The sequence below is a fragment of the Chelon labrosus genome (genome assembly GCF_963514085.1).
Source record: "Chelon labrosus genome assembly, chromosome: 2".
In the NCBI taxonomy this organism is placed as follows: domain Eukaryota; kingdom Metazoa; phylum Chordata; class Actinopteri; order Mugiliformes; family Mugilidae; genus Chelon; species Chelon labrosus.
In genome coordinates this window covers 28,317,566-28,344,161 of record NC_140338.1, presented here as the reverse complement: position 1 = coordinate 28,344,161, position 26,596 = coordinate 28,317,566, and the positions used below count along the sequence as shown (strand labels likewise).

Sequence of the window (26,596 nt, the reverse complement as noted above, 5' to 3'; positions counted from 1 at the left end):
ACAAAGCACAACAGTAACTCACCTCGCACACAGTGCAATGCCAGCGTGTCTCCACATGGTGCTTGCACTCGTTGCAAGTGTAGACAAAGCGATCCTGTCCCTGGTTGTGCAGCTCAACCAGCATACACATGGTGCTCCATTTGCACCTCCTGAGGGAGCTGAACTCCCAGTGTTTGTCCCTTGCCAGAGTCAGGAAGGCGTCCCGGCCATCCATCAGGTCACATGAGAGCATGGGGTCTGGGTCAACAATGGGTGGCAGGGTGTTCACCAAGGGCCCAGAGTGAAGGTGGATCACAAAGAACACCTTAAGCAGAGAAACGGACATAAGAATGAGTTAGAAAAGCAAAACAAGAAAGTTTTAACTGATCGCATTTAGTGCTGAAGCCCAGGCATGTGCGTACGAAAACTCTGTTACATGTTTACTTCAATTATTTTCACTTAACATTCCATGACAACAAAACAGCTCTGACCTCTTTGTGCTTCTCCATGGTAGCGTATAACTTCTGGGACAGATCATTTGCTACATTCGGCATCCCAGGCTTCTTCTTATTGGCTCGGCTCACGCTGCTCTTGTTTTTATTGGTCTTTTTGTTGTTCTTCTTCTTAGCGTTTTTGCTGTCACTCGGCGTACCCTGAAGGATGTATGAAAATAAATATTGAAGAAAACATTTATATGATAATTTAATTTCATCTTAAATATGACACCTTTGTTGTCAATTAAACCCAACTTCTCATCTAAATATATTGACAACAGTGCCCAAAGGGCTAAAATTAGTATATGAAAGCATTACACCTCCAAGTTCTGAATATTCAATCTTTTCTTCAAATGCTCAAGTGCAAAATGACAAAGTCAGAAACACAAAACCAAATTCTGGAGGTATAAATTCATATCTACACTGGTACGTCATTAAACTGCAGAAAATGATTCACACCTCGGGAGTTTCAGAGGCAGCTGTGTTTTCCTCCTTCTTCCTCTCTTCCTCCTCCTGCTCCAGTTCCTTGATGCTCTCCTCTAGCACATTAGGCCAGAAGTCGCCTTCAAAGTATGGCAGCTCATTTGCACTGGTCAGTCGGTCCTCAGTTGCCTGTTTGAAGATGTCCTGAGAGAAAGAAAACACAGTTGAGTTAAGACAGCAACAGTTTTTTTTTTTTTTTGTTTTGACCATTCTTTATTTTATATGCAATGAAAAGTCTCCTTCCGGTTTCTTCACTTTCGCTTGCACATGCAAATTTGTCTACTATTTATCCTCCTTACTTTGTAGTCATGCAAGATCCTCTCTGCAAAAGCCTTGTCCAACATCTTCCTGTACCACTCTTGCAGTCTTTTAGGCTTGGGGATCTTCTGGTCGGGAGGATGGCAGTGGAAGATGTAGTCATCACCCTCACTGGGAGGACAGGCCCAAATGTGGCCCTGGGCGTACCTGAGGACAGAGACAGAGATTAAGTGAAGTGATGCCACAGAGACAGCTTGTTACAGCTGATACATAATTGGATTCAATAACAAAGTTCTTTCTCAAGACTCGTGAGAGTCTTGTGAGGCTTACCCAAGTTTCTTGACATATTCAAGGTAGCCAATAAGGATCTCATGGTACACTGCTGTTCGTAAAATCCGAGGTCTGAAGAAGTGAATACTGTCTAGGTATGATATGTAGACCCGTCTGCAGAAGTTCAGAGAAGGAACATGATAAATTACACAGATAAGACGCTAACTTAAATGAATTTCTCTATGGCTACGTACTAAATAATGCAGTGTACAGACCTAGTGTTGGGGAATGAGCACTCGGAGCCATACTCCTGCACATGCATGCCAAAGAAGCAAACATCCACACCATCGATTTCCTCAAATGCAAAAAGTGCTTTGGTTCTGTAAGGAAAGGTTTCAGGCATTTCACCTGTGTCCACAAACCTGTTGGAAGGACAGATACCAAATATTAACAAGTGTAAACAGCATATTAAAATGTAAAGTTTGAAATTATTTTTGATATTGGGTCTCTCAAAACAAATAAGAGCTTAGGAACAGTTCAAAGAGACTTTTCTTTTTTATTGCACCTTTAAAAGCTTCCAGGAAACATGAGTCATGAGCTGTCGTGTTTGCCACTACTTTTAACAACACTCAAGAGCATAAAGGGACAATTCAAATGTAGTGGCCTTGAGTCAATAAAATGAAACAGCCCTAAATCATTCAACCTGAAGAGAACAGATTCTAGGATGAGGGGCTCCTCCCTGTAAGGATAGGACGAGCGTCATAGACTTTGATTTGGTGTACCCAAACCCTGAACACCACTGTGAGGTTCTCAAGGAGAGTGTGCACTCCGTCTTGTACAACATTCAGGTTCCACAGTTACTCTTAGTGGGTATAAAATCTTTATAGGACATTTAGTTTTGTATGGCAGAAGCAATAAAAATGAGCTGTGGACAAATACTAACTGTGCCAGTGCTTCTACAAATCAAGAAATTTGAGACTGGTATTTGGTCTGCCCCATCTCGGTTGTTGATTCTTTGCCTGTTAATTTATTTGACTAAGGAGACATTGAAGATCACAATCTTATTTTAAACACTATTAACCACTCCTCCTCTTTTCCTGTTGTCTACGGTGCGCTTACCTGGCTTTCATGCCCGGCTTAACCTCGACTGTTTTGTCAGAGCTTGCGACCACTCGCACGAACACTTCTCCAGCCTCCGGGTGGTTCTGTCTCTTCAAGTATTTATTCACACGGTCCTCTATGTACATTCCCAATCTTGTCGTCTGCAGTCCTACCATGACCAAGCACATGGGGAAAAAATACTTAGTAACTGACATTTCTGTTACCTTTTCAGGTTAAAGTTTTTATTAAATCTAAAATAGTAGTCTTCAATTAAAGTACTACTGATTGTCCTTAATTGGCCATTTGCATTTATAGGGCTTAACAAACAAAGACAAAAAACAAGGTTGCCACTGCAGGAAGAGCCACGAGGAGACATATGTAGCACATGTGCAGATGGTTATCTTGTGAGACAAAATTAAAATGTTGAGATTTTGAACAGTACACAGCACATTAGAAGGGAAGGTTGATCCAAGGACCTGCTATTCAAGAAACAGAAGTACTAACTTTTTGCTGAGAACTTGTTTTCCTTTCGTGTTTTTCCACTCTTTTTCAAACAGTTGTCACAGATGAATCTGGAAAGAGACAGAGAGAAGTTAGACTTACTCTTACAATCAACAGAAATACACACAAAAAAATCATTAGGTAAATTTGCAAAAATAGGAGCGGACATCTCACCCGGATGGCCAAATGACCTCGTAGTGTAAGACGCATATCTGGTGCATCTTCCTCCCACAGTCTTTACATTCAACAAACCTGTAAAAAAGATATGCATAATATATCAAGATATTTACTCTTTTTAAATCTAAAAGGCTTTTGAAGAGACCTCAATACTACCAAAATGACTGCAAAAACACTGTTTTTACTTTCTGAAACTGTCAAAGTCGTGTTCCCGTTGTTTGAATGAATGTTGATATCTTATCTGCTCAGACAGCATATAGATATCTGTCTGACCATAAAGCTATCCATTCACGTTAATGTACCTCCAGTCGTTACGCACTTGCAAGCAAGTCAATACAAGAGCGCCTTTGTGGGAGGGTCAAGGTAAAAAGTATGCATCTTATTCATCCTAAGTCCGAGTGACAACGGATAATCACTGCCTTTTAAATAGGTAGGGCCTATGTTCCCAAGTGAAAACTGATTTGACTTAGAGTTTCGACACAGAGTTCTACTCAGCAGGTGGTGCTGCTGAGTTGGCCTTGAGCTACGCTGAAACCAAACTGTTTGATCAGAGAGAAAATATGCAGCCTCTTCACAAAAAAGCACAAAAACAAAGCCAGATGTGGGTGGCAGAAACAAAACTGTTAATGACTAGTGAAACATGTTTCTAGGTTGTGGGGATTGTGTCTACTTACGGTTCAGGGTCGAGTACGTCATTCTTCTTTCGTTCAAACTGGTCTTTTGATATCCTCCTGAAGGATCGGGAAAATGAAGGGAGAGAAAGATAAGTAATAGAACGTGAGATATGCATGTTGATAAATCTGAAATTCAAATCCAATCCATTAGCAACAATTTGGAAAATGATCTCATTAATAGCTGACACATCATCATCTGACCTGGTACTCGTATAGGAATGGGGTTTAATGAGAAAGAAACTCTGCTGTTCAAAAATAATTTGGCAGGCTCCAGAAATAATAGAAAAGGACAGAGAGAGCTTCTGCAAACATTTCTAACCTTGCGCCACAGCAGCTTGCTACTGTATAGAAAGCTTATCAAAAGCCAAGTTCACTTACGTCTGTGGCTGTGCAGGATCATCTCCTAACGTCACACTCTCCCCCTGGATCTCATTGAAGCATTTTTCACAGAAGTGATACCTTCAAAAAATTACATATAAATAAATAAATTGCAAGAACAACCATACAGATCTGTGTGTTGTTATTCAAGTATAGAAACATGTTAAGCTAGATATGCCCTTAAAAATCTATTTGTCTAAAGCGTAATACTGCAGTGCTTAGTATTCAGTGACTTGTTTTTGTTTTGCCCAACAAAACTGCAAAAAATAACACTTGTTTTTTATGTTTTATAATAGAGAGCAGGGATTCCCTAAGCTCCCATTGAGAGTGTAAATGGACTGCGCTGCAGGAGCCTCACGCTGTCTGTCAGGCTGTGCTGCACTGCCCTATCTTGAACAAGTGTGAAAAAATGGCTGCAGTTCCACAGTTTACAAAGCAGGGGGTGCAAAGGAACATGGTACAAGCAGAAATATGCTTTATTTCTACGAGGAGAAAAAGGCAATGACATGCAAGGCCGTTTGTGGCATTAGTCAAAGCATTATAATTTCACCTGTCATACAAGAGACGGTGGAAAAGCACTAAATTCATTCAGTCGCTTGATAGATACCGTAAGAAAAACAATCAGCAGCCCTTTGTCTTCAGTCTTTGGGGTTTAGGGTCTTCAGAGTGTTTTTCTTTATGTGCAATGGCTGAAACCTGGCAGTTAATAAATGTTGTGAGCAAAAACCATTTTGTCGTCTCATGCTGTGCCAGGACTGGGCGGCTGAGCCATTAAAGCTGTAGCCCTCAGGATGACAGTACTGCCTGATCACAGCAGTCCCTCAAGAGCTACAGAGGGACAGAAACCTGGCTGAAGGGGACGTGCAACACAGTTCAAACGGCTGCATATATTGCCCATCAAATCACTACATTAAAAAAGTGGGACGCCCATCATTAAGATTACCATTTCAACACATTAAGTACCGTTTCCTTCTCAATATTTAGTTTAGTTACATCGCATAGACCTATATATACACAAAAATACCTGTTCTGGTAACTGTAGTATGTGCCTCCAGTAGGTATGGTGCAGAGCTGCTTGCCATAGCAACAGAGGGTTTGCGGAGAGAACTCGTACTGCAGACATAAATGAGATGACAAAGGAGGTCAACATATTTCAAACAAAACAATAAAATTGACTTTTTTTTCTCAGAAGTAGGAGATTCAATTAGTCCGAAGTGACTCATTTAAGATTTAGGCTTTGGTTTAGCGTATGAATTTGTCTCATCTTCCAGTCAGTGCTCGATATAACACAGACGTTAATAATTTGGCAGCCTCAAAAATAATTACCAACCTAACAATCAATTCATGGAAGTCAAAGAAAACTAGATCTGTCAGATGAAATCAATTGTGTCTTTATTATCCACTCCGAACATCTCACCTTCCTCCCACAGCAGTAGCCGAGCCCCTGCATGACCGGGTCGATCTCCGACTCAAACACTTCAGCCAGCTTGGAGCAGTACTTGTAAACACGGGACGTCTTCCGGTTATAGAGCCAGGCATTGTTGAACATCAGCCAGACATCATCCACATATTGCCAGGGCTCCTGGTACTGGCCTGTGTCAAGCTTACGCTTTATTGTGGACAGGTCTATTGGGTTTTTAACAATGTCAAAGTAGTCCTAGAGGAAATAAGTACAATTATACACATCAGATTAGTACAGCTGAATTATGACAGTTCACCAAATAAATAAGAATCACTTTAAACCAGAAACCAGTGTTTGTGCGTGTAACCTACCGGGATACCCAGAAGCATGGGATCAACTGGCTGTCTGAAGGGCAGCGACTCAGGGTCCTGCCTGTAAAGAGACTCCAAGGTTGGCATCAGAGCCTGGCGCAACTCCTCCGGCTTAAAGACTGAAAATGAATAACAGAAAGGTATAGTATGTAATCAGGAGAGGGGCAAGTTAGAAGAAAAGAAAGGAAAACCTTTTTTTATGCCGACTCCTGTCCTAAACCTTTAAGACAAAAGTCAAACAGGCGTGACAAACACGCAGAACTGTCCAGATCAACTGTTGACTGGTTAGCAAACAGTAATGGATGATGTAATACAGACCACCAAACTAATATTGGATTTATGTTACTAATGATCAAGTCTGAAACGGACTAACATATCATGAAAACTGTGCAAGAAAATGCTTGCTGTATGCCTGTGCAAGAGTTTTGATTATCTCTTGAAAGAAATGCACATCGCTGCTTGCCTGCATATCAATCTGAACTGAAATGTTACAACCACTGGCTTTCAAGTGGGAACCAAGATTTGTTGAGGAGATTCCAACAGCAGGTGCACTGTCTGTTAATGAATTTTATAAAATACTGGCAAAATCAATGAAGGCTTATTTGAGTCTAGACATTGCTCAGTCTGTGCTCGACTAATGATGATCAATAAAAGCAAAGTCGTGACTGTCTCACAGCTGGCAAAGAGTGGCTTTATCATCGTTAGAAGCAACATCCAAGACCCTCTTTGATACTGAGTAGTGCTTCTTTCTCTCAGTCATAGATTACACTGTTTTAATTCATTTATTTGCTTCAGACTCACTTTTTCGCCGCGACTGAGAGGGGGATGAGGAGGTTGTGCTGTTAGCTCCACCCTCTTCCTCTTCTTTGGGTTCTGTCTTCATTTCCGGCTTTTTCTCCTCCACCTCCATTGGCTCTGGCTTTTCCTCTGGCTCTTCCTTTTTCACCAACATTGAAGCGGAGTCATCGTCGGTCTACAGAGAAACAGGCAAATGACTTAATAAACCATGGTGGTGGTGTAAAACTTAAGAAGCATTTGTCAACACATTAATAATTTTAAACATCTGAGGAGAAATATGTTTTCTTTTTCACATAATTGTCGGCTGGCCAGTTTTGTATGCAGCCCTTTGAATTTCCAAAGACCAATTCAAGAGCTCAGTGTTCTTGTGCTGCTCTGTCAACAAGCCTCCTGCTTTTGTTAAGTGTTTGGTAGTCATGCCAGCCAAAGACAAATAAGCTTGTTGATAAAATAGAAAAATTGGTGATGATGAATTATTGGAGATTGCACTGGAGCAGGTGTGCCTGTAAAATGTCAGACAAACTAAATTTTTTGGATGGCCCCAGAGAGGGCCTAAGACAGGGTTTCAGATGTTCATTTAAAGCATAGCGCCCAAACCCACCTCCATCTTGGGCTCAGTTTTGCCGCCGGCAGCCTCAAACTCCTGTTTTTCATGGTGTGGCTCTGCTTTGACCTCCTGGACAGGCAGGTCTGCTCCGACATGCTGTGAGTGCAGGTCGGCGCTGGCGGCTGAGGCAGGCGTGGGCACCCGGTTATCCAGACTGGCTCCTGGTTGAGACAGCTGCAACACAAAGGAGGAACAGAGAAAAGAAAGAAAAACAAGACAAATGTAAGGTATTTGCAACAGTTGTATTGCTTTTTTTGCATGCAGGATTGAAGCTATGACACAGATGCAGCCTTTCTGTATTCATATCATTGCTGCCTTTGGTTGAAAGATGCAACATGCTCATGGTGATTCATTTTACAAACACTGGTGAAGACAGGGTCATCAAACAGAAAGTTGGATGTGGATGGGATGGTAAATGGCAGTCAGAGGGATGGGAGTTTGCACGGGAGGGAAGGGTCAAAGTTGAGGGCATGCGAAGGGGTCTCAGTCTCACCGGCGTGGTAGGGGGCTGAGGCAGGGGATGCGTCTGTGCTGCTGCAGGGAGCTCCGTCTGGGGTTGGGGCTGGGTGGGGCAGGGCGGGGTGGCACCCTGTGCTGGGGCTGGGGCTGGGGCAGGGCCAGGGAGGGTGGGGGTGGAGCTGCGGCTGGAAGGCTGGGGGTGCGGCAGGTTAGTGGCCCCTCCAGCCGTGGAGGCAGCAGGCGGAGGCGTGGAGTGCAAGGGGGTTTGGGAGGAGGCTAGCTGAGGGCCCAGTGAAGGGCCAAGTGCATTCATGGGGAGGTTAGCGCTCTGCTGCTGCTGCTGCTGGAGAGAAGGACACACAAAGAGCAGGCGGACATTCACACACACACACACACACACAGACACACAGTAAGCAGACAAACAGTCAAGGTCAACAACAAACACAGCACAGACAATTTGGGGTTTAGAGAGCAACTTGTGATTGCTATGAAAACAATTTAAGAGCAATTAGTATGTAGTATGATTGGTTAAAGTAGTTTGAGATTTGTTCCCCAGCAACAAGTTGCAATTGCATGATTTTGTAGCAACACTTAAGGGATAACATTTCCAAATACAGCCAAACCATACAGCTTAGTTTACTACCGCCCTCTACCCTCTTCTCTCTTCATGTCCCACCTGGGTGACAGCAGCCTGTGCCGGGGGCTGGCCCATGCCAGGCCCAACGCTGACATTCATAGCACCAGTTGCAGCCACTGCAGCAGATCCTGGAGGGAACTGGGTCTGAGGCAGGAACTGTCCCTGGTTGGCTGTCTGGCCCACCATGTTGCCACCGCTGTGTCCAGGCATGATGCCCTGGGCCTGGGGCATTCTGGAGGGAGACATTCCCATCTACAAGGCAGGAAAAGGAGATGTTACTAAGAGCAGAACAAATCAGGTTGTTCTTCTACTGTTTCTCTTAGAATTTTTGAAAGTTTAGACACTTCAGGGTGTATCAGTTCTCTCTGCTGAACGTACTTCACATTCTGGACAGTTTTTACAGCATTACTGCTGCTTTTTTTATATATATATATATATATATATATATATATATATATACACACTATATTACCAAAAGTATTCGCTCACCCATTCAAATGATCAGAATCAGGTGTTCTAATCACTTGGCCTGGCCCCAGGTGTATAAATTCAAGCACTCAGGCATGCAGACTGTGAAACAAGACATTTGTGAAAGAATGGGCCGCTCTCAGGAGCTCAGTGAATTCCAGCGTGGAACTGTCATAGGATGCCACTTGTGCAACAAATCCAGTCGTGAAATTTCCTCGCTCCTAAATATTCCACAGTCAACTGTCAGCTCTATTATAACAAAATGGAAGCGTTTGGGAAAAACAGCAACTCAGCCACGAAGTGGTAGGCCACGTAAAGTGACGGAGAGGGGTCAGCGGATGCTGAAGCGCATAGTGCAAAGAGGTCGCCGACTTTCTGCACAGTCAATTGCTACAGAGCTACAAACTTCATGTGACCTTCAGATTAGCCCAAGTACAGTACGCAGAGAGCTTCATGGAATGGGTTTCCATGGCCGAGCAGCTGCAGCCAAGCCACACATCACCAAGTGCAATGCAAGGCGTCGGATGCAATGGTGTAAAGCACGCCGCCACTGGCCTCTAGAGCAGTGGAGACGCGTTCTCTGGAGTGATGAATCACGCTTTTCCATCTGGCAATCTGATGGACGAGTCTGGGTTTGGAGGTTGCCAGGAGAACGGTACATTTCAGATTGCATTGTGCCAACTGTGAAATTTGGTGGAGGAGGAATTATGGTATGGGGTTGTTTTTCAGGAGCTGGGCTTGGCCCCTTAGTTCCAGTGAAAGGAACATTGAATGCTTCAGGATACCAAAACATTTTGGACAATTCCATGCTCCCAACCTTGTGGGAACAGTTTGGAGCGGGCCCCTTCCTCTTCCAACATGACTGTGCACCAGTGCACAAAGCAAGGTCCATAAAGACGTGGATGACAGAGTCTGGTGTGGATGAACTTGACTGGCCTGCACAGAGTCCTGACCTGAACCCGATAGAACACCTTTGGGATGAATTAGAGCGGAGACTGAGAGCCAGGCCTTCTCGACCAACATCAGTGTGTGACCTCACCAATGCGCTTTTGGAAGAATGGTCAAAAATTCCTATAAACACTCTCCTCAACCTTGTGGACAGTCTTCCCAGAAGAGTTGAAGCTGTAATAGCTGCAAAAGGTGGACCGACATCATATTGAATTCTATGAGTTAGGAATGGGATGGCACTTCAGTTCATAGAATGAGTAAAGGCAGGTGAGCGAATACTTTTGGTAATATAGTGTATATATATACACACACACGCACTGCCTAGCCAAAAAACTGTTGCCACCAAAAAACAAAGCTCACACACGTTCATTGGACCGCATTTAACTTTGATTACAGCATTCACATTCACTGTGGCATTGTTTCGATAAAATTTATTTCACAAGACTTATTTCCATCCAGTGTTGCATTCATTTTTCACCAAGATCTTGTATTGATGATGGGAGAGTCTGACCACTGCACAAAGCCTTCTCCAGCACATCCCAAAGATTCTCAATGGGGTTAAGGTCTGGACTCTGTGGTGGCCAATCCATGTGTGAAAATGATGTCTCATGCTCCCTGAACCACTCTTTCACAAGTTAAGCCCGATGAATCCTGGCATATAATGTTGCTGAACCTAAACCTGAGCAACTGCAGCAACCCCAGATCATAGCACTGCCCCCACAGGCTTGTACAGTAGGCACTAGGCATGATGGGCACATCACTTCATCTGCCTCTCTTCTTACCCTGATGCCCCCATCACTCTGGAACAGGGTAGATCTGGACTCATCAGACCACATGACCTTCTTCCATTGCTCCAGAGTCCAATCTTTATGCTCCCTAGCAAACTGAAGCCTTTTTTCCGGTTAGCCTCACTGATAAGTCGTTTTCTTAATACTACACAGCTGTTCAGTCCCAATCTCTTGAATTCCCTTGGCATTGTACGTTTGCGAAATTCTACTGTTGTTTTTCTTTGATTTGATTTTACCAAACGTTTAAGTGATAGCCGATCACAATCAATCAGCATTTTTTTCCGACCACATTTCTTCATCGAAGACAATGGTTCCCCACTATCCTTCCAGTTTTTAATAATGCGCTGGACAGTTCTTAACCCTATTTTAGTAGTTTCTGCAATCTCCTTAGATGTTTTCTCTGCTTGATGCATGCCAATGATTTGATCCTTCTCAAACAGATGAACATCTTTTCCACGACCACAGGATGTGTCTTTAGACATGGTTGTTTTAAGAAATGAGAAGCTACTCATTGCATCAGTTGGGGTTAAAGAACTTGTTGCCAGCTGAAAGATGATCACCCATGCAGTAATTATCCAATAGGAGGCTCCTACCAACACCCTAATTTTTCCAGTTATTTATTGCAATTCAAGTCATGCAACTCCAATGAATAGCTTGAAATGGTACAAAGGTAAGTACTGAACAGCCAGAGGTTAAAAAAAAAAAAAAAAAAAAGGTTTGGTTACCCAAAACTGAAAAATAATGTACATTTCAGAATTACACAAAAATGCCTCTTTCAGGGAACACGAAGTGGGTTAACAATTTAAAGCTGTTCTGCAGCAATGAAGGCTTAAACCCCATCGAGCTGGTTTGGGATGAACTGGACAGAAGAGTGAAAGCCAAGCAACCTACAAGTGCAACATTTATGGGAACTTCTGCAACAGACTTGGGAAGAACTTTCTGAAGAATATTTGATTTCTATTGTAGAAAGAATGACACGAGTGTGTTCAGCTGTTATATCTGCCAAAGGTGGCCTTTGATGAGTCAAAAGTTTAGAATACATTTTGGTCTATAAACTGATTCCATGATTTCTTTTCCAACTCAAATTGCTTATTTGTTTTATGCTTTCATTTCAGAGTGCAATGAGACACTAAACTGAATAATTTTCAGTAAAAAAAATGGAAAAAGTGTGGCGTTCTAAAACTTTTGACCGGTAGTGTATTTGCTCAGTTAAATCCAGGTGGCGACTTTTTTTTAGCCAGGCAGTGTATATTTACTGTTTCAAGATATATATATCTTGTTTGGTGTCACATCTTGTGCAAATGACTAAGACTGTGCTCAATCAAACAGTAATATTTCATTCACGTTTCAAATAATTCACTTTCAGCTATGTCAATTGTTTACATAAAGATTTCACAGAAAAAAAACAAAAATCATGGAAGTCATGGAAAACTCTAAACTTGGTGTTTTATAACTTAAAATTTGCATTCGTACTACAGACCTTGCCTTTCGCCAACTATATTAAGCTTATCACATATTTCAATGGGTTATATATTAACTGACTGTAACACAGAAATGCCAGAGATTTGTTTGAGAAACAGTGTCACCATCACAGAGTCCGTACACCAAAACTGAGATTTTCTTTTGTTTGTTTCATTTTATGAACAACACTTAATTATGTGTTGTTCATATAATGAAACTGTGTCCTACTCACCGCTGGGACGGAACTCATATTCATTTGCTGTGGGTGGTTCATGGGTGAAGCAGCTCGGGCTCCCATTGGTGCCTGAGACATCTGCGCGTTGGGCAGAGCCATGTGGTTGAACTGGTTGATTCCTGTACAAAAGAGGAGATCAGAATATTCAGCAATAGCCAAAGAGTAAGGAGTAGTACAGAAATGCAAGAGAAAGCCAAGATTGATTTGAAAGCTTATATGTTTTTCCTGCATGTTGGTTTTATTTGGAAGCTTAACAAATGACACAGTATGTGGTGGCAGAAATCCAGCAGGTGAAATGTCACCTTCCATTTTTATTCAAACTGTCACTTATTTTTGATTAACGCCTCTTATTTTATCTGATCTTTTCTGTTCCTCTTTACTGTTTCATGTCCACATATTTGTTTTCTACAACTTCCATATTCTTCTAGTCGTCTCTTTTGCCTTTTGTTCAGTATTTACCGTCCTATTTTGACTTGTGAAAAGGACATACATTTCAACTTGCTCAGCTGTCCATTCTTACAGCCGGCTGTCTCATCTAAATCTATAACATAGAAAATATAACATGCAACATGGAATATATACCTTGTGAAACCTGCATGCGATTCATGATCTGATTTGGCATATTGGGCAGAGGAACAGGTCCATCTGAAAAACAAATGGAAAATGTAAAGATAAAAACATAGCTCATATAAAAACTTTTTTAAGTGCATCAAAGGTTAATTATAGGGAAAGAAATTAATGAATATAATCTTTTGACACATTAAAAGCAAAGCTAGAATTTATAGATTAACCAAAACTGTTGCATTGAAACAGGTTTGCCGCATAAGTAGTTGGTGGGTTTACTATTTTTTTCATTACCCCAGCTGGGTGATACATCAACTGAAAACAGTTTGAGGTTTTGCCAAAGTTCTGTTATTATTCTGTTATGCAAACATATACTGACTCTGTGGCCTTGGGCCCATGGCGGTAGGCTGGGGGAGGCCAGGTTGTTGAGTCCCCTGTGCAGCCAAAGGTGCTTGGTTGATGATCTGCTTTTGTAGCCTCGAGCGTCTCTTCTCCTCCAGTTCCTTTTGGATTTTGTATATTTTCTCTGCCAAGAAGTGATAGTACTCATCCTGAAGAGAAAAGGGTTGGAAGTGATGGAAGGCAATTTTGAACTTCATAAAAGTAAACCATTGAAATTGGAGGTTTTGAAGTTAAGATCAGCATGTCAAGCCAAGCCCTGGCTGCAGCATTTTTTTTACAAGACTTACCCGGCTGTTAGCCGACTCGTACATGTCGCCCTCCACCTTTCTGGCGTAGGCCACCAGGTTCTCCATTCTTCTGTCCTTCAAAGCTGCCGGGTCAGGGGTAGGGAATATGGCTTGTACTCTGCCACAGAAGAACATAAATGGAGTAAAGCAAAAGTCTCTGTCAATCATTTTTACAAGTGCACTTCAAAGCTTTAAAAATCCAGACTCAAAGATCAGTCAAGAGGCGACTGACAGGCACCAATCACACATCTACAGCAAAGGTATGCACTTACAGTTTGTGTACGAGGTGATTGCGCAAGTCCTGAGTGACATGCTCATGCCAGGCTTTCCTGGAGCCTGTGGCAGAGATGGGTGCTGCTGTGGGTAGGTTGCCCATTGATCCCACAGCTGACCCATCTGACAGCAGCTGACTGTTGTTGAAATAGAAGGACAGTTTGAGGTTAGATACATATATTACATATATCCCTACACCTGTTCTTATATTTTTGTAATTCTTATTTTTACTTTCCTATCACAATAGCGTCAGATCAAATAAACATACATAGTCTTAGAAGCAACCTCCTGCATTTTAAGTCAATAAATACAGTTATTGTTGCGCTGGGTGGTGACTGACTTGTTAGTGTTGAGTGTGTTGGGAAGGGAGTCTGTGTGCAGGTTTGTCTGTTCTGAAGTGGTCACACCCATTGTGGCGCCTCCAAGAGCCATCTGGTTACCTGAAAACAAAACAATGTGAGCAAACAGCATGATTTAAAACCACAATCAGCGCATTAAATAACGCTTTCCATTTTATTTTCCTGCATAATTATAAAACTCTAAATAAGAACAGTGCCAGATTTGCATTTCAAAGTCTACCAGTACAGAGGATTCAATATCATCTTCTAAAAGTACTTATGGACTCAAGGAATATAACCAGCATGTCTGAATTTACCAAGTGCATTCATGGGCCTCATCTGCGGAAGCTGTTGCTGGGCCTGGGCGTTCTGTGCACCTGCCGTCTGTCCTGGGCCTTGGGGCTGCTGGGCCTGAGTCTGCCCAGCGGCCTGGCTGCTGTAGGGCAGCCCAAGTGCCGCATATGCTCTCTGCATGGAACTGGGGTCTATAGGGGCTGAGGTATTGATGGTGGGAGCACTGGGTTGGCCCACGCCAACTGAGGACATGGGATTCTGGAGGCCCGCATTGGGGGAACTCAGCATGGCTAGGGAGAGAGATAGAGCAGTCAATCAAAAACACCCACTTATAATCATGATGAATGTACTGGCAGCAGCTTGCAATGTTGACCATCTTACTTACTATAATGCTGTAACAAACGAGGTATGTGGACAAAATGCAAATATATTTTTCCCCCCAACAGCTACTAATGTATTAAATGCTAAAGCATAACCAATTCATATTCCTTAAGGGTTTGTGCAATAACTGTGGAATGTAGATGTCCGTATGTGTTTGTCTTTCATGTCTTAGCATATATTTTAGATTCTATTTTATTTATTAAGTTTAACTTTTGTACCGAATGGACAGCACTTAATTTCGTTGTACATGTTACAATGACAATGAAGATATTCTATTCTATTTTAAGCACCAAAAATAGGAAGAAAATCTGTTTTTGCCAAAAGCAGAGAGACAGACTACTTCAACAGGTAATACAAAATACACATGGATTTGCATATTTGGAGCTTTGGCAAGATTAAGTCATAACATGGCAGCATGATGCGGTACGAAAATTAATGTAACGCTAAATGCTTTAAAAAGCAGAGAACTGAATAAATGCATAAATCCCTTCAGGGGACATAACATTAGCATATCTTTCTGAGTTCACGATGTGGCCGTGCTAAGAAAGCATTCAGTTTGGGCTAAGACAAAAATTGGAGGAGGCAGAACAAAGAAATCCTGCACTCTATTTGCGTTGGCAGGAGCCCCAGCGTCATGTTCTTTTTCATGCAAGCCAGACAGGGACAGATGAACACTGGAACTCTCTAAGTGATGAAAGATGCTCAGCAGTGAGGTGAAAAATAACAAAAAGTGAAGAAATCATAATCCACGGGGATACAAAAACAAAAATGGCGAGGCATACATGCAACACAATGTGAGCCCAGGACAACAGTTACATGAAAGAAAGAACGGCATTTTAAGTATGAGGCGGCGAATGTGAAAACTCGGCTCAGTTGTAGCGTGGAGAGCCAATCGCTCTGTGGGACTCCTAAAGCACGCACTTTAGTTTCCTCTCTCTTTCACCACATCACACTCCCGTCTCTCCTGTGTGTCAGATTACAAGCCCAGCAGGACTACACACTCACTCATCGAGTGCTTTTGGTAATTGTGGAGGTGCACAAGCCTAGAAATAAACTGGCTGACTGATTTTGAGCGGCAAGGTATGCAAACAATCTACACACAAACATCTTAGGCTGGTGTCAGGAACACAGGCCTTTCAAGAACTGTTGCTATAAACTATTAGAGCACCATGTGCCAAAATATATTCTGTAATGACTGAGCCCTTGTAAGGTGAAACCCTAGTTTGCCAGATCTAAATTTGATGCTTACTGCACAAAGTGAGTGGAGGCAATTCAGCCTTGTGTTTGGTGTCCGCAGTTGTGATATGCAACATGAACCGTGAAGCGACAGTGGGACAGAGAAGGCTACTTACGCTGCTGGGTGCGCTTGTCGCTGGCGTTCTTAAGCGGCAGGCAGACGGGACAGTCGTGTCGTGTGCAATTTTTCCAGTGGGAGATGATCTGTCTAGACGACGCACAATGAGCCACTAAAAGGGAAAACAGAGAGAGAGAGAAGGTTTAAAATCTAAACACTGACCTTTAACCTTTCAACCACTATCAAGGTCGTTGGATTTACGTGTAATGTTAATGAAAAGATGTACATTTTTGACAGTTGTTGCATTTAGCTCGTAGCATTTTTTTTTCTATACAGGGTCTCTAATCCCAGCAGCAGTTGGTTGCTTCAACATTTAAATCATGCTCTCTATCACAGACTGGGCACTCCAGGGTAAGTTACATTACTCATCGTAAGATGAACAATTTAGACCCGACTTACTTTATAAACCTCCCACAAAAAAACATCTAAGCTCAACCTGACCGGCAGTCATTTCTTGTGTTGAGTTAAAGTGTGATTCATTGTTTTTACTAGATTTACTAGTTTAATTTTTCCAGCTATAACACTGTATTTCCAGAAATATTTGTTAATCATCAGCTGCCTGGGAAAGTTTTGTTTTTCTTTAATTGGTATATGGAAGTAATACTACACACAAAACACTCAAAACTAAGAACCCACCACAATCACACGCATACATGATCGGTTTAGTTGTCCTCTGGGAAAAGGAAAAAGAAGAAAGTGGACAGATGAAAACCAGAAAATGTGATAAACTAAAGAAATGTATCCAAGGAAAACTCAAAGATCTCAGTTTCAGCTCACTGCACTAATTTTCCCTCTTGAAAGGCTTTTGGTTTGGCCCAGTGGAAAGGGAACCATAACTGTATTTCCTGGTGGGAAACTGAACAAAGTGTGGTACTTCACTTCATCCGTGGCCAGACTAATGTAGTAGCAGCTAATCTGACAAAAAATCATAACCAGGAAAAAAACACTTGTAAGTGCTGCACAATTACCACATGGCTTCAAGGGTTATGCTCATATAAATATAGTTAAACTTTATTATCTTCGTAAGATAGCCAATAGTAGTGGACTAGTGGCAGAGTCTATCTTTTCTGGTATCTTTTTGTAGATTCAGTGTGCAGTGATAAAGAAAGGGCCCAGATTTAAGTCCATTGCAAGTGCACCAAGCACACACACACTTCATGGTTCTGAGGTGAAAAGACACCATGTCAATCTTAACTGTGTGGTGGGGAACGAAATTTCTCCCCTCGGTTGTTTGAGTGGTGCTGAGATGCAAAGATCTAGCCTAGAATCTAGACGCGCCCCTAGCGGCAGCAAATTACATTTGCTTCCAGGGTCAGTCTAGTTACTCTCCGTTGACTTGAGATTTCGAAAAATCCAAGATGGACCGGGCCAATCACGAGTCGGTGGGCGGGCTTAACATGATGACGACTGACCTGCGACCATAAGTTCCGTGAATTACGCGTGAATTCCCCATCCTGCTAGAACTACCAGAGCGATGGCTGCTGCTAGCGAACAACTTTCTTTCGAATCGGCTTTGGCCGCCACTCTGAAAGACTTGAAGTTAAGCTTTTCTCTGAGAAAAGAACAAGAAACTGCACTGAGGTCGTTCTTACAAAAGAAGGATGTATTTGGAGTTTTGCCAACCGGATACGGCAAAAGTTTGATCCACAGCTTAAAAATGATTAATGCAGGAGAAACTCAACCTGTAGGCGAACAGGATGCAACAAGAACTATTTAATATCTATTAGGATAAGTTTTTTCCAGAACACATGCAAGGAACTCTCTTTTCCGTCGCTCTGACTACGTCACCTTCTTCGTTGCTCTGATTGGTTGTAGCGCTATCCTATTGCGTGGAGAGGGAGTTTGAAAGACAACCGTTTATCCCACCCCTCCGGTTGAGCGCTGTCTATGGAGAGTGCCCAGACCCTACATTTAATGTGGGTCTGGCTCGTCAGGCTAGCAAAGATCCTGAGCGAGTGGAAATTAGCTGGCATGCAGAAAGCAGAAAGACAGAATCCTTCACACTTAAGTGGAGTTTATACCTCTGAAGGACATAGACGGCGTATCCTACACACGTAGCCCATGCACGTAGCCCATGCACGTAGCGTATACACGTAGCGTATACACGTAGCGTATACACGTAGCGTATGTCGATACGAGCCATTTATACTTGTGCGTTCGTCAGCCTGGCTTGATCTATAAAAATGTCACCCAAACATTACTTGTTGCATTCAACAATGGTGACTGAAACTTTCACCCGAAATTTCGAGAAAAACGAGTCATACACACGTTTGTATCTCCGAACCTCCTCAGTTAACCTTTCGTCAGTGTGTTCTATCTTTATTGATCCAGAACAATCAATCCGAAAATTGCAGAAATGGAGAAGCAGCCGGAAATACGCTACTACCAAGCAGACCAATCACGGCTCTTGTGCAGGGTATAGATATGGAGCCTAATTTAAATGAGAAGAGCAGGAGGGGAATTTTTCATCAAAGGAATGCAAACAACAAGAAACAATATTACCAATCCAGTAAAATAAATTAGAGGAGGGAGACACAGCAGATAGCCATGGGTATGGGGGATTCAGAGTTTTTTTGAAAGGATGGAAATCCCCGTGTAGAGTCTGGATTAAAAACAGTCATACGGCATGACTGTCCGGACAGGTTGAGTAACAGAGCAACTATGTCCTGGTTAGAGAGGTGACTATACACCTAACAGTCACTGTTCAGAGGTCCTCTACAGCAATGGGAGGACAACCATCGCAGCAGCACTACATCAATTAGCCCTTTATGGTCGAGAAGCCAGGAGGACACAACTCTAAGAAAAAGACATATGACAGCATGCCTGGCATTTGTCCAACAGCATTTAATATACTGACAGCCTAAGAACAATGACTCTCTGGTCCGATGAGAGAAAAAATCTGCTCTTTTGGCAAAACTTCAAGAACAGAGTCTGGCGAACACTAGGCGCTGCTCATCATATGGCTCATACCATCTTTACTGTGATGCATGGTGTTGGCAGAATCGTGGGGGAGGGGGTGGGGGTGAAGGGATGGCATCTCAGCAGCAGGGTTAGAGAGACTGGTACAAACTGAGGCAAAGAGGAATACTATCAAATACAGAAAGGTCCTTGGGGGGGGAAAAAATGCTCAGGAGAGAAGAGACCTGCGGCCGGGGCGACAATTCAGCATCACAATGACCCAAAATATATAACTAAGACAACGTTGGAGTGGTTTCAGGACAAGCCTCTGAATTTGAACTGAACTGGGGTGTTTAAACAGCTTAAATCCAGGTGTGCAAAGCATATGGAGACTTATCCAGGACTCTTTCTCAAAACAAAAAGCTGTACTTGCTGCCAAAAGGACTGATGAGAGATCTTTGCTTTTTGATGTCTTGTTACCGTTTGAATTCACTTTTCCCAAGACAATGACAAAAATGCAAACCTTGCCCAAGAAAAGCAACACAGACATATTACAAGTGGTGACAATGCAACTGAACGCACAAATTCAGCCACTAACTCTGCTTTGTCTAAATGAACTAGATATCACATTAAGTTATCAACATTTAATCTAAACCACCTAATCTCAACACTGCACACTGGATTTTCCCAACAGGGGAAGCCCAATGTACTCTGCAGATGTTTTCAGTCCCTTTTTCCTTTCTAAGTTAGGAAAAAACAAATAACACCTACAACAAATACATGTAGGTTTAACCAACGGATTACTGATTATGATAAGTGTAAAACTGTTGCCACTTGTATTAATTTGTTAATGACTGTCGTGTTTCTGGTCACATGGAAACTTGAACTTTTGGAAAGTTGTTAATTGCAAGGAAACCAAAATACCGTTGAACCAGAAACTGTTTCTCCAGTGTCTGCTGCAACAAACTCTAAACCATCTTCCATCCATCCAACCATCGTCTGGCTTACTCTTGACAATAAAAAGATGATGGTCCTACATATTTCAGAAATCAAATAGATTAAGACCAGAACTCAGTTTTTGAAGCTCTGGCAGTTTCATAACGTGACCACACAGCAACAAAATCACAATCATTAAAAGAGGGAACTGACTTCTATGAACTTTGCAACATCTGGAAATTATCAGTTTGATTTCCGGATCGTTTCAAATGCTTTAACTCACCCTGGCAGGATTTTCCTGCCTGGCAGTGGGTCATGTGATTAAGGACGTTCTTCATGGTGCGGCAGTGAGGCAGGGCGCAGGCCCTCACCTCCCCATTGGCCTGCTCTCGTCGCTGGCACTTGTGTGCATGAAGCAGCAGGACCAGCTGCTGCTGGATCAGCTTGCGCTTCTCTGGGTCTGCTGTGGGGCCTGCTGAAGGCACTGCCACACCTCCGCCACCAGCCAGTGGGAGCATTGGTGTCTGCTGCTGAGGCTGTGGATGGATGGCAAAGAAACAGGAAGAAAAATGTCAAAGTTGTGGTGAATTAGACCTTCAGTCAAATGTCTTTCACTTTCAACAGTAACAAGAATACAGCAATAGTTCAAAAGAGAAACATTCAAGACATCCATTGACAAGCATGTCTTTATGATATATCATTATATCAGTACACTTTTAGTGAATACTTAAAAAAAAGCAGAACATCATCCAATTTGTTGGAAGGTCTGTCAATAAAGCAATTCATAGTATTACACAATTTCTGGTACCTCTGAATAAAATTGGTTGCAGCTTCCCAAATCAAGACAAATTAAGTGTGATTAGTTAGTATTACAATATTTACCAATGTAACATTTTAGCCACAAACATCTGGCAATGCCATAGTGAAGTAATTAATTTGATCAGAATTTAAAAAAAACAACAACAACAAAAAAAAAAAACACTCACCATGTTTGGCACGCTAGCAACAGCAGCCCCTTTAAGCTCACTGGGGAAGGGTGGCAGGCTGTTGGCAAGGGCAGCCTTGTTCTGGAGCTGCTGCTGAGGGTTTAGTTGCTGGCCCGGTCCCGCGGCACCCTGACCGTAGGACTGAGCCCCAAATGGACCCCCATTGCTGCCCAGGCCCATCTGGAAATACAGATAAATGATGACATTAAAGTTAATACACCAGTTCATTAGTGAGAGCTACTTTACAGCCCTGAAACCTGAACAGCCAGAATCAGATTGATCAAAGCATTCATCCATGTAAAATACCGATTTGACATGCTTAATAAGTTTACCTGAGGCACTTTGACAGTTTACAGCACCAACCTGCCAAAAAAGGTTCTGCCTCCGTTTCAACGCTAATTTGTCATTACAAGACCCCCTCTGCCAAGGCAAGCACTATCATAGCTTTGCCAGGATAATTGTGTCTGGCTCTGTCTAAATAAGCACAGTGATGCCCTGGCACCACGACAGCTCAGCATGACACCAGCTATTGGCAGGATAGACATCTCCACCTCTTGACTACAGAATCATTTTAGACCTTTCCCCCCTAGCACCAGTCGGTAGGTTAGGGTGTGACCAAATAAATGCTCTTCTGTGTTAATCGTTATGTTTCTTCAATAACCCACATTAACATGTAATTAACCAGAAGATGACAGCTGTTTTATCGAGTTCCCGTTGTGTTGCAGAAGACTTTTTTTCCCCAGGTAATTACAGCTCATTACTGAACTACCTGCAAACAAATATCTGCCCACAGAGGACAAACACAACAAGGCGAGGCAATTGTACAATGTATCTAGTTTAAGTGGACACCAGGATATTTTACTGGATTATCATATAAAACAGGATTTCTGGATCATAGACAGTATAAAGGTGGACGGCAAAGCTGCTCCTCAAAAGTGGGAAGTGGCGAGACGTTGTCCATATTTATACAGTCTATGGGCTGGATAAAGTAGTAGAAAAACCTGTCCGTATAACCTAATATAGTATAACAAGCTTCATTAAGTAGAGTATTTTTGTGCTACTTATGCCGGAGCTGACCAGTTTTCTTGTCCTCAACATTTCATACCCTAACCCTAACCCTGAATCAGAATTTATACTGACTCTATTATTAGATGTACCTAATAAACTGGTCACTGAATGTACAGTGATAAAGTTTACCTATTTTGAAAACCCTCAAGAGGCATGAGTGCACACATTATGATGTGTAGCACCAGAGGGAACAAAATCCTTGTTAGTGCCTTGCTTTACACACTGATTAACTTGCTGCTAGTCTCTCATCCACAGAGATGCTGGGAGACCAGACCAGCTTCTGTCTTGCCAGGCCAGGCTGTATCCCCTCAGGCTGTTGACGCCGCTCCAACAGACCAGATAAAAAAGACCCAGCTGAGACGACCAGACACTGGCCGCCTTTCAACACAGCTGAGCAGGCGAATACACAGCAACACACACACACACACACGCACACGCGCACACACACAAAACACACGCCCCCTCTGTTTCACTCTTCCCATTCAGTCCTCCGCTCTCCGACACACTCCACACATCGGAGGGCAGGACAGTTGCCAACTATCATCTCACTGCTGTGCTGCCAGGCCAGAATGTTCAGCTGAGCTGGCCACCCTCTTTCATCCTAAGTGCACTCCCCCCTCTGTCATTTCAACTGATTAAGTGGCCTACAATACGTAAACCAACTATAGGATAATCGGCCACCCAATAAGCCAGAGAAAACGAGGGGAGTGTTCAAGCGCATACAGCAACAAAAGCAGCATGTGGCTGGAAGGAGTGACCGGAGCCTGAGACCAACACAAATGCTCAGAAAGAGATTTACAACCTGCAATGAAAGCACAATAGTGGAAAGCACATGCAAAGATTTGGTCTGGTGGTTTTGTAGTCGCTGGTGACATGATAATCACAGAAGGCCAGCTGAATCCACCACGCACACAATATGGGCTTTTCCTGCAAATTTTGACAAGTCCCCCTCATTGATACTTTACTGTGGTTACAGCTTGTCCTACAAAGCATATTTGAGTGTGAATCTTGATTCAAACGATCGCTATCTTCCAAGTCTCCCCCAGTAAGCCACAGCATGTGCGTGTGTGTATTGTGGTTATGCACAGCTTCAGTGTCTTGGCGCTGACACACTGTCAGTAAGACAGATTACTTCCTACTGATTTCCTTCAAAACCACATTGGTGACAAGCTTACATACAAGTAGCCAATGACTCTATGAATAGAGTCCCATGACAACTCTTTACAATGACTGAGCCGTTGGTGGCAGTGTCAATATCATATCCATGCCAAACGTGTGAGGTATTTTACTTCTAAGAGGTAAAAACACTGTAAATGAATGTACAAAGACATTCCAAACAATGTTTGAGTACCTTTAAGGCCTGTTATGGAAAAATGAACATCTCCAACCAATGGGCAAAATAAAGCTGAGTAATACCATTTACAGTCTGGTCCATTTGTATTGCGGACGCAATTTTTACTGTGTTGGCCCTGTCCACTACCACAATACTTAAAAAAAAAACAATGAACATCCAATTGAAGTGCAGACTTCCAACTTTGATCCAAGAGGTTGTTTAATCTGGTCTTCAGGCTTCGCACCTTAAGGTGAACGCTCTGCATCTGCTCAAGTGAAACCTTGTCTTTGTGGTAGGCATGGATAGTGACATGTCTAGCTACTGTAGAGCTGGATGTTGTGAAAATTATAATTTATTATGGAAAAACATTTTGGTGATCATTCCTCACTGTTGTCTTCTCTTGTCTTTCCTCATTAACTGCCTAGAGTTACCCTGACCAGAGGTGGGTCAGAGGTGTTGAGTTACATTTACTTGAGTAGTTTTACAGCACCATACTTTTTTCTTTTCCTTGAGTAGGTTTGTTAAGAAGAAATGCTATTCATACTCTGCCACCACATTGGGCTACACTCGACTTGTTATCTATTTCTTCCTTTTTTAATTTAAAAAAAATAAAATAAAAAATACATTTATTCTACACATTAGATATGCTTTATTTTGCCAGAGAGATGCCACCAGTGGATCTACTACACGACTGTTTCACCAATCAGACATAGCAACAATAATCACATGACCACACACAAACTGTGGTGCCATTATTTGGAAATATCAGAATTTGCACATTATTTTACACACAAATTAAAGAATTGCACTGTAGCGGTTGCAACCGCAAAGTGGATATGGACTACTAAAGAATGGAATACTAGAGGACCAATATACAAAAGACTAAAAGCACAAGAAGAAGAAGGCAAGTCTAAGTAAACTATACAGGTTTAGAAAGCCTCATTTAACATGTTTGTTTTGCGTGGCTTTAAAAATATTAATAATTCTGTGCACATGAAAAGCCAGAGACAGACTTCATGTGTGCCTCAATACATGCTTGCTCAAAACATGGATGTACAAACACTCAGTGTAAACAAAGACGAAACATGGGGGTGCGCCTTACCTTGTTCAAGTTGCCTGCTTGCTGGGCTGCACTGAGAGTAGTGTGAGCTCCCATCTGCTGTCCCCCCTGTGTGAGGGTCTCTGCAAGTGCACTCCCCGATCCTCCTGGTCCTCCTGCAGTTCCCTGGTACTGCATACCTGCAACTGCTGCACCCCGTCCTCTCCCAGCTCCAGGTACGAGACCGCCGTTCATTACCTGCCCAGGTTGAGGCTGCCCTCCCTGGGCTAGGAGCCCAGCATGGCCCTGACTATTGTTCATCATGGCCTGGCTGAACCCTGTTGTGCTCAAGCCCATAGTTGTAGCATTATTGTTGTTGTTCTGTCCTGGTACTCCAGTTGGTGTTCCTGCTTTTTGGGCCTGAGGGGACGGGTGGTTGTTCGGGGAGCCCTGGCCAAGGGGGCTTTTACCAAGTGGTGTACCCAGCTGTGGCCCCATGTTGCCTGGTTGAGGGCTCGCCGAGTTGAGCCCTGTGCCTGCGATAGTGGAGGTACTACCAGCTCGAAGGAGCTCTGAGAGTTGCTTGTGCTTGGCGGCTGCATCTGGGATGACAGGAGCACCACCGCCAAGGCCTGTGCCACCTGGTCCACCAGCTCCAGATGCTGCTCCACCATTTGAAGGCATCCCACTCATCAGGCCTAGATCACCGCCATTACGGATCAACTCATCTGGAAGGTCATTCTCCAAATCATCCCAGGACAGCGACCCCAGATCTTAGAAAATGGAAGAGAGACAAATAAAATGTATTCGATTATTTTAGACATAGAATTACTCTTACAAAAAAGTTGTCTTCTTAGTTTTGTAACAAGCATTTTAACAATCAGGCAGTAGGAAACAATTACTCTCTATCGTCCATCTAATGGGCATACTTACTCAACATTTAACAGATGACGTTCAAACAAATATCCTCTTTCTCCTCAGTTGGCCCTTTATCACTGTCCAAATGTTCAGTAACATTTCTAATCAAGGGATATTAATGAGACAACATGCTAACTGCTGTTGCACTGTGGCCTTGTCCCGGTAGCACAAGACAGGAACAGCACACAGCATGATAATAAGAGTGTTGCTACTGGCTGACAAACACAGTGTGACAACAGAGAGAATCCAGCAGAACACAGGGTTCCTGCTGGGTGGTGGAGGAATATTTGTGTCACACCATCCAGAGGTGTGACCGTAATGCGAGAGCCTAAGGAGCCACAACTTGTTTGAGATGAAGTGACTGAGACAGTGAGAAAAGAAAAGGAGGTGTGCGTTCATTAGTGCTGAACTTGAGCAAAACAAAAATCACTTCTTGCGACTAATCAATTAGTAGAACAAAAATAAAAAAACACCTTTAATGTTGGCAGGTGTTTCTGAATGCATCTGGTGCAGCTCTTGGTCTAACTGGTTGTCTCTTGTTTTACCATTATGCTATATACTTATCACAACTGAATAAGATGACTATGAATGCTTTCAAATAGTGAGGTATTGGATTGTGGAAGTATTTTGCGTATTAAAAGACACATGGACATAATACCAATACCTTGTTTGCTAAGTCAACTAAATGACTTTGAAGGCAATAAAAACGGTATTAAACAATTATGAAACTGCATACAGAACGACATGAGTTGTTAAATAAACAAATATGGCTGAACTTGTGGCTTGACATATTGCCACCACAGCATTACATCACCTAGTGAGCTGGAGAATCAAATATCTGTAGGCACAAACTCTAGGCAGGTTACACTGTAACGGTATTCTCCTTGTGAGTGTTGCTACGAAGGATCAAATTTTTGTCAGAGTGGCAAGTTTCCAAAGTTGTGATAAAAACACTGCTCAGTTATAAGAAGTGTTGGTCAAACTTATTTCCTGGATTATATTTGACTAAATGCCTCACCAATAACCAGAGAACCAT

General features: G+C 42.6%; 1 protein-coding gene across 3 annotated transcripts in view; it reads right to left on the bottom strand.

Moving 5' to 3' along the window:
- Positions 1-26,596, bottom strand: part of crebbpa (CREB binding lysine acetyltransferase a) — a 42,788-nt gene that overhangs the window by 3,800 nt on the left and 12,392 nt on the right. The window contains exons 2-30 of one of the 3 annotated variants that reach the window (XM_084569236.1): positions 24,706-25,415; positions 21,203-21,382; positions 20,500-20,752; positions 16,381-16,494; positions 14,671-14,937; positions 14,356-14,455; positions 14,015-14,152; positions 13,743-13,860; positions 13,433-13,604; positions 13,072-13,134; positions 12,487-12,608; positions 8,629-8,841; positions 7,987-8,295; positions 7,488-7,667; positions 6,890-7,061; positions 6,089-6,207; positions 5,733-5,972; positions 5,340-5,428; positions 4,316-4,396; positions 3,938-3,994; positions 3,261-3,338; positions 3,090-3,157; positions 2,604-2,754; positions 1,760-1,906; positions 1,545-1,658; positions 1,256-1,421; positions 933-1,100; positions 471-632; positions 23-304 (exon numbers count right to left, since the gene is read on the bottom strand). In XM_084569236.1, the coding sequence (XP_084425362.1) occupies positions 23-304; positions 471-632; positions 933-1,100; positions 1,256-1,421; positions 1,545-1,658; positions 1,760-1,906; positions 2,604-2,754; positions 3,090-3,157; positions 3,261-3,338; positions 3,938-3,994; positions 4,316-4,396; positions 5,340-5,428; positions 5,733-5,972; positions 6,089-6,207; positions 6,890-7,061; positions 7,488-7,667; positions 7,987-8,295; positions 8,629-8,841; positions 12,487-12,608; positions 13,072-13,134; positions 13,433-13,604; positions 13,743-13,860; positions 14,015-14,152; positions 14,356-14,455; positions 14,671-14,937; positions 16,381-16,494; positions 20,500-20,752; positions 21,203-21,382; positions 24,706-25,415 (5,033 nt within the window). The remainder of the gene's footprint in view (positions 1-22; positions 305-470; positions 633-932; positions 1,101-1,255; positions 1,422-1,544; positions 1,659-1,759; positions 1,907-2,603; positions 2,755-3,089; positions 3,158-3,260; positions 3,339-3,937; positions 3,995-4,315; positions 4,397-5,339; positions 5,429-5,732; positions 5,973-6,088; positions 6,208-6,889; positions 7,062-7,487; positions 7,668-7,986; positions 8,296-8,628; positions 8,842-12,486; positions 12,609-13,071; positions 13,135-13,432; positions 13,605-13,742; positions 13,861-14,014; positions 14,153-14,355; positions 14,456-14,670; positions 14,938-16,380; positions 16,495-20,499; positions 20,753-21,202; positions 21,383-24,705; positions 25,416-26,596) is intronic. The other 2 variants (XM_084569237.1, XM_084569238.1) reach the window with 2 other exon arrangements.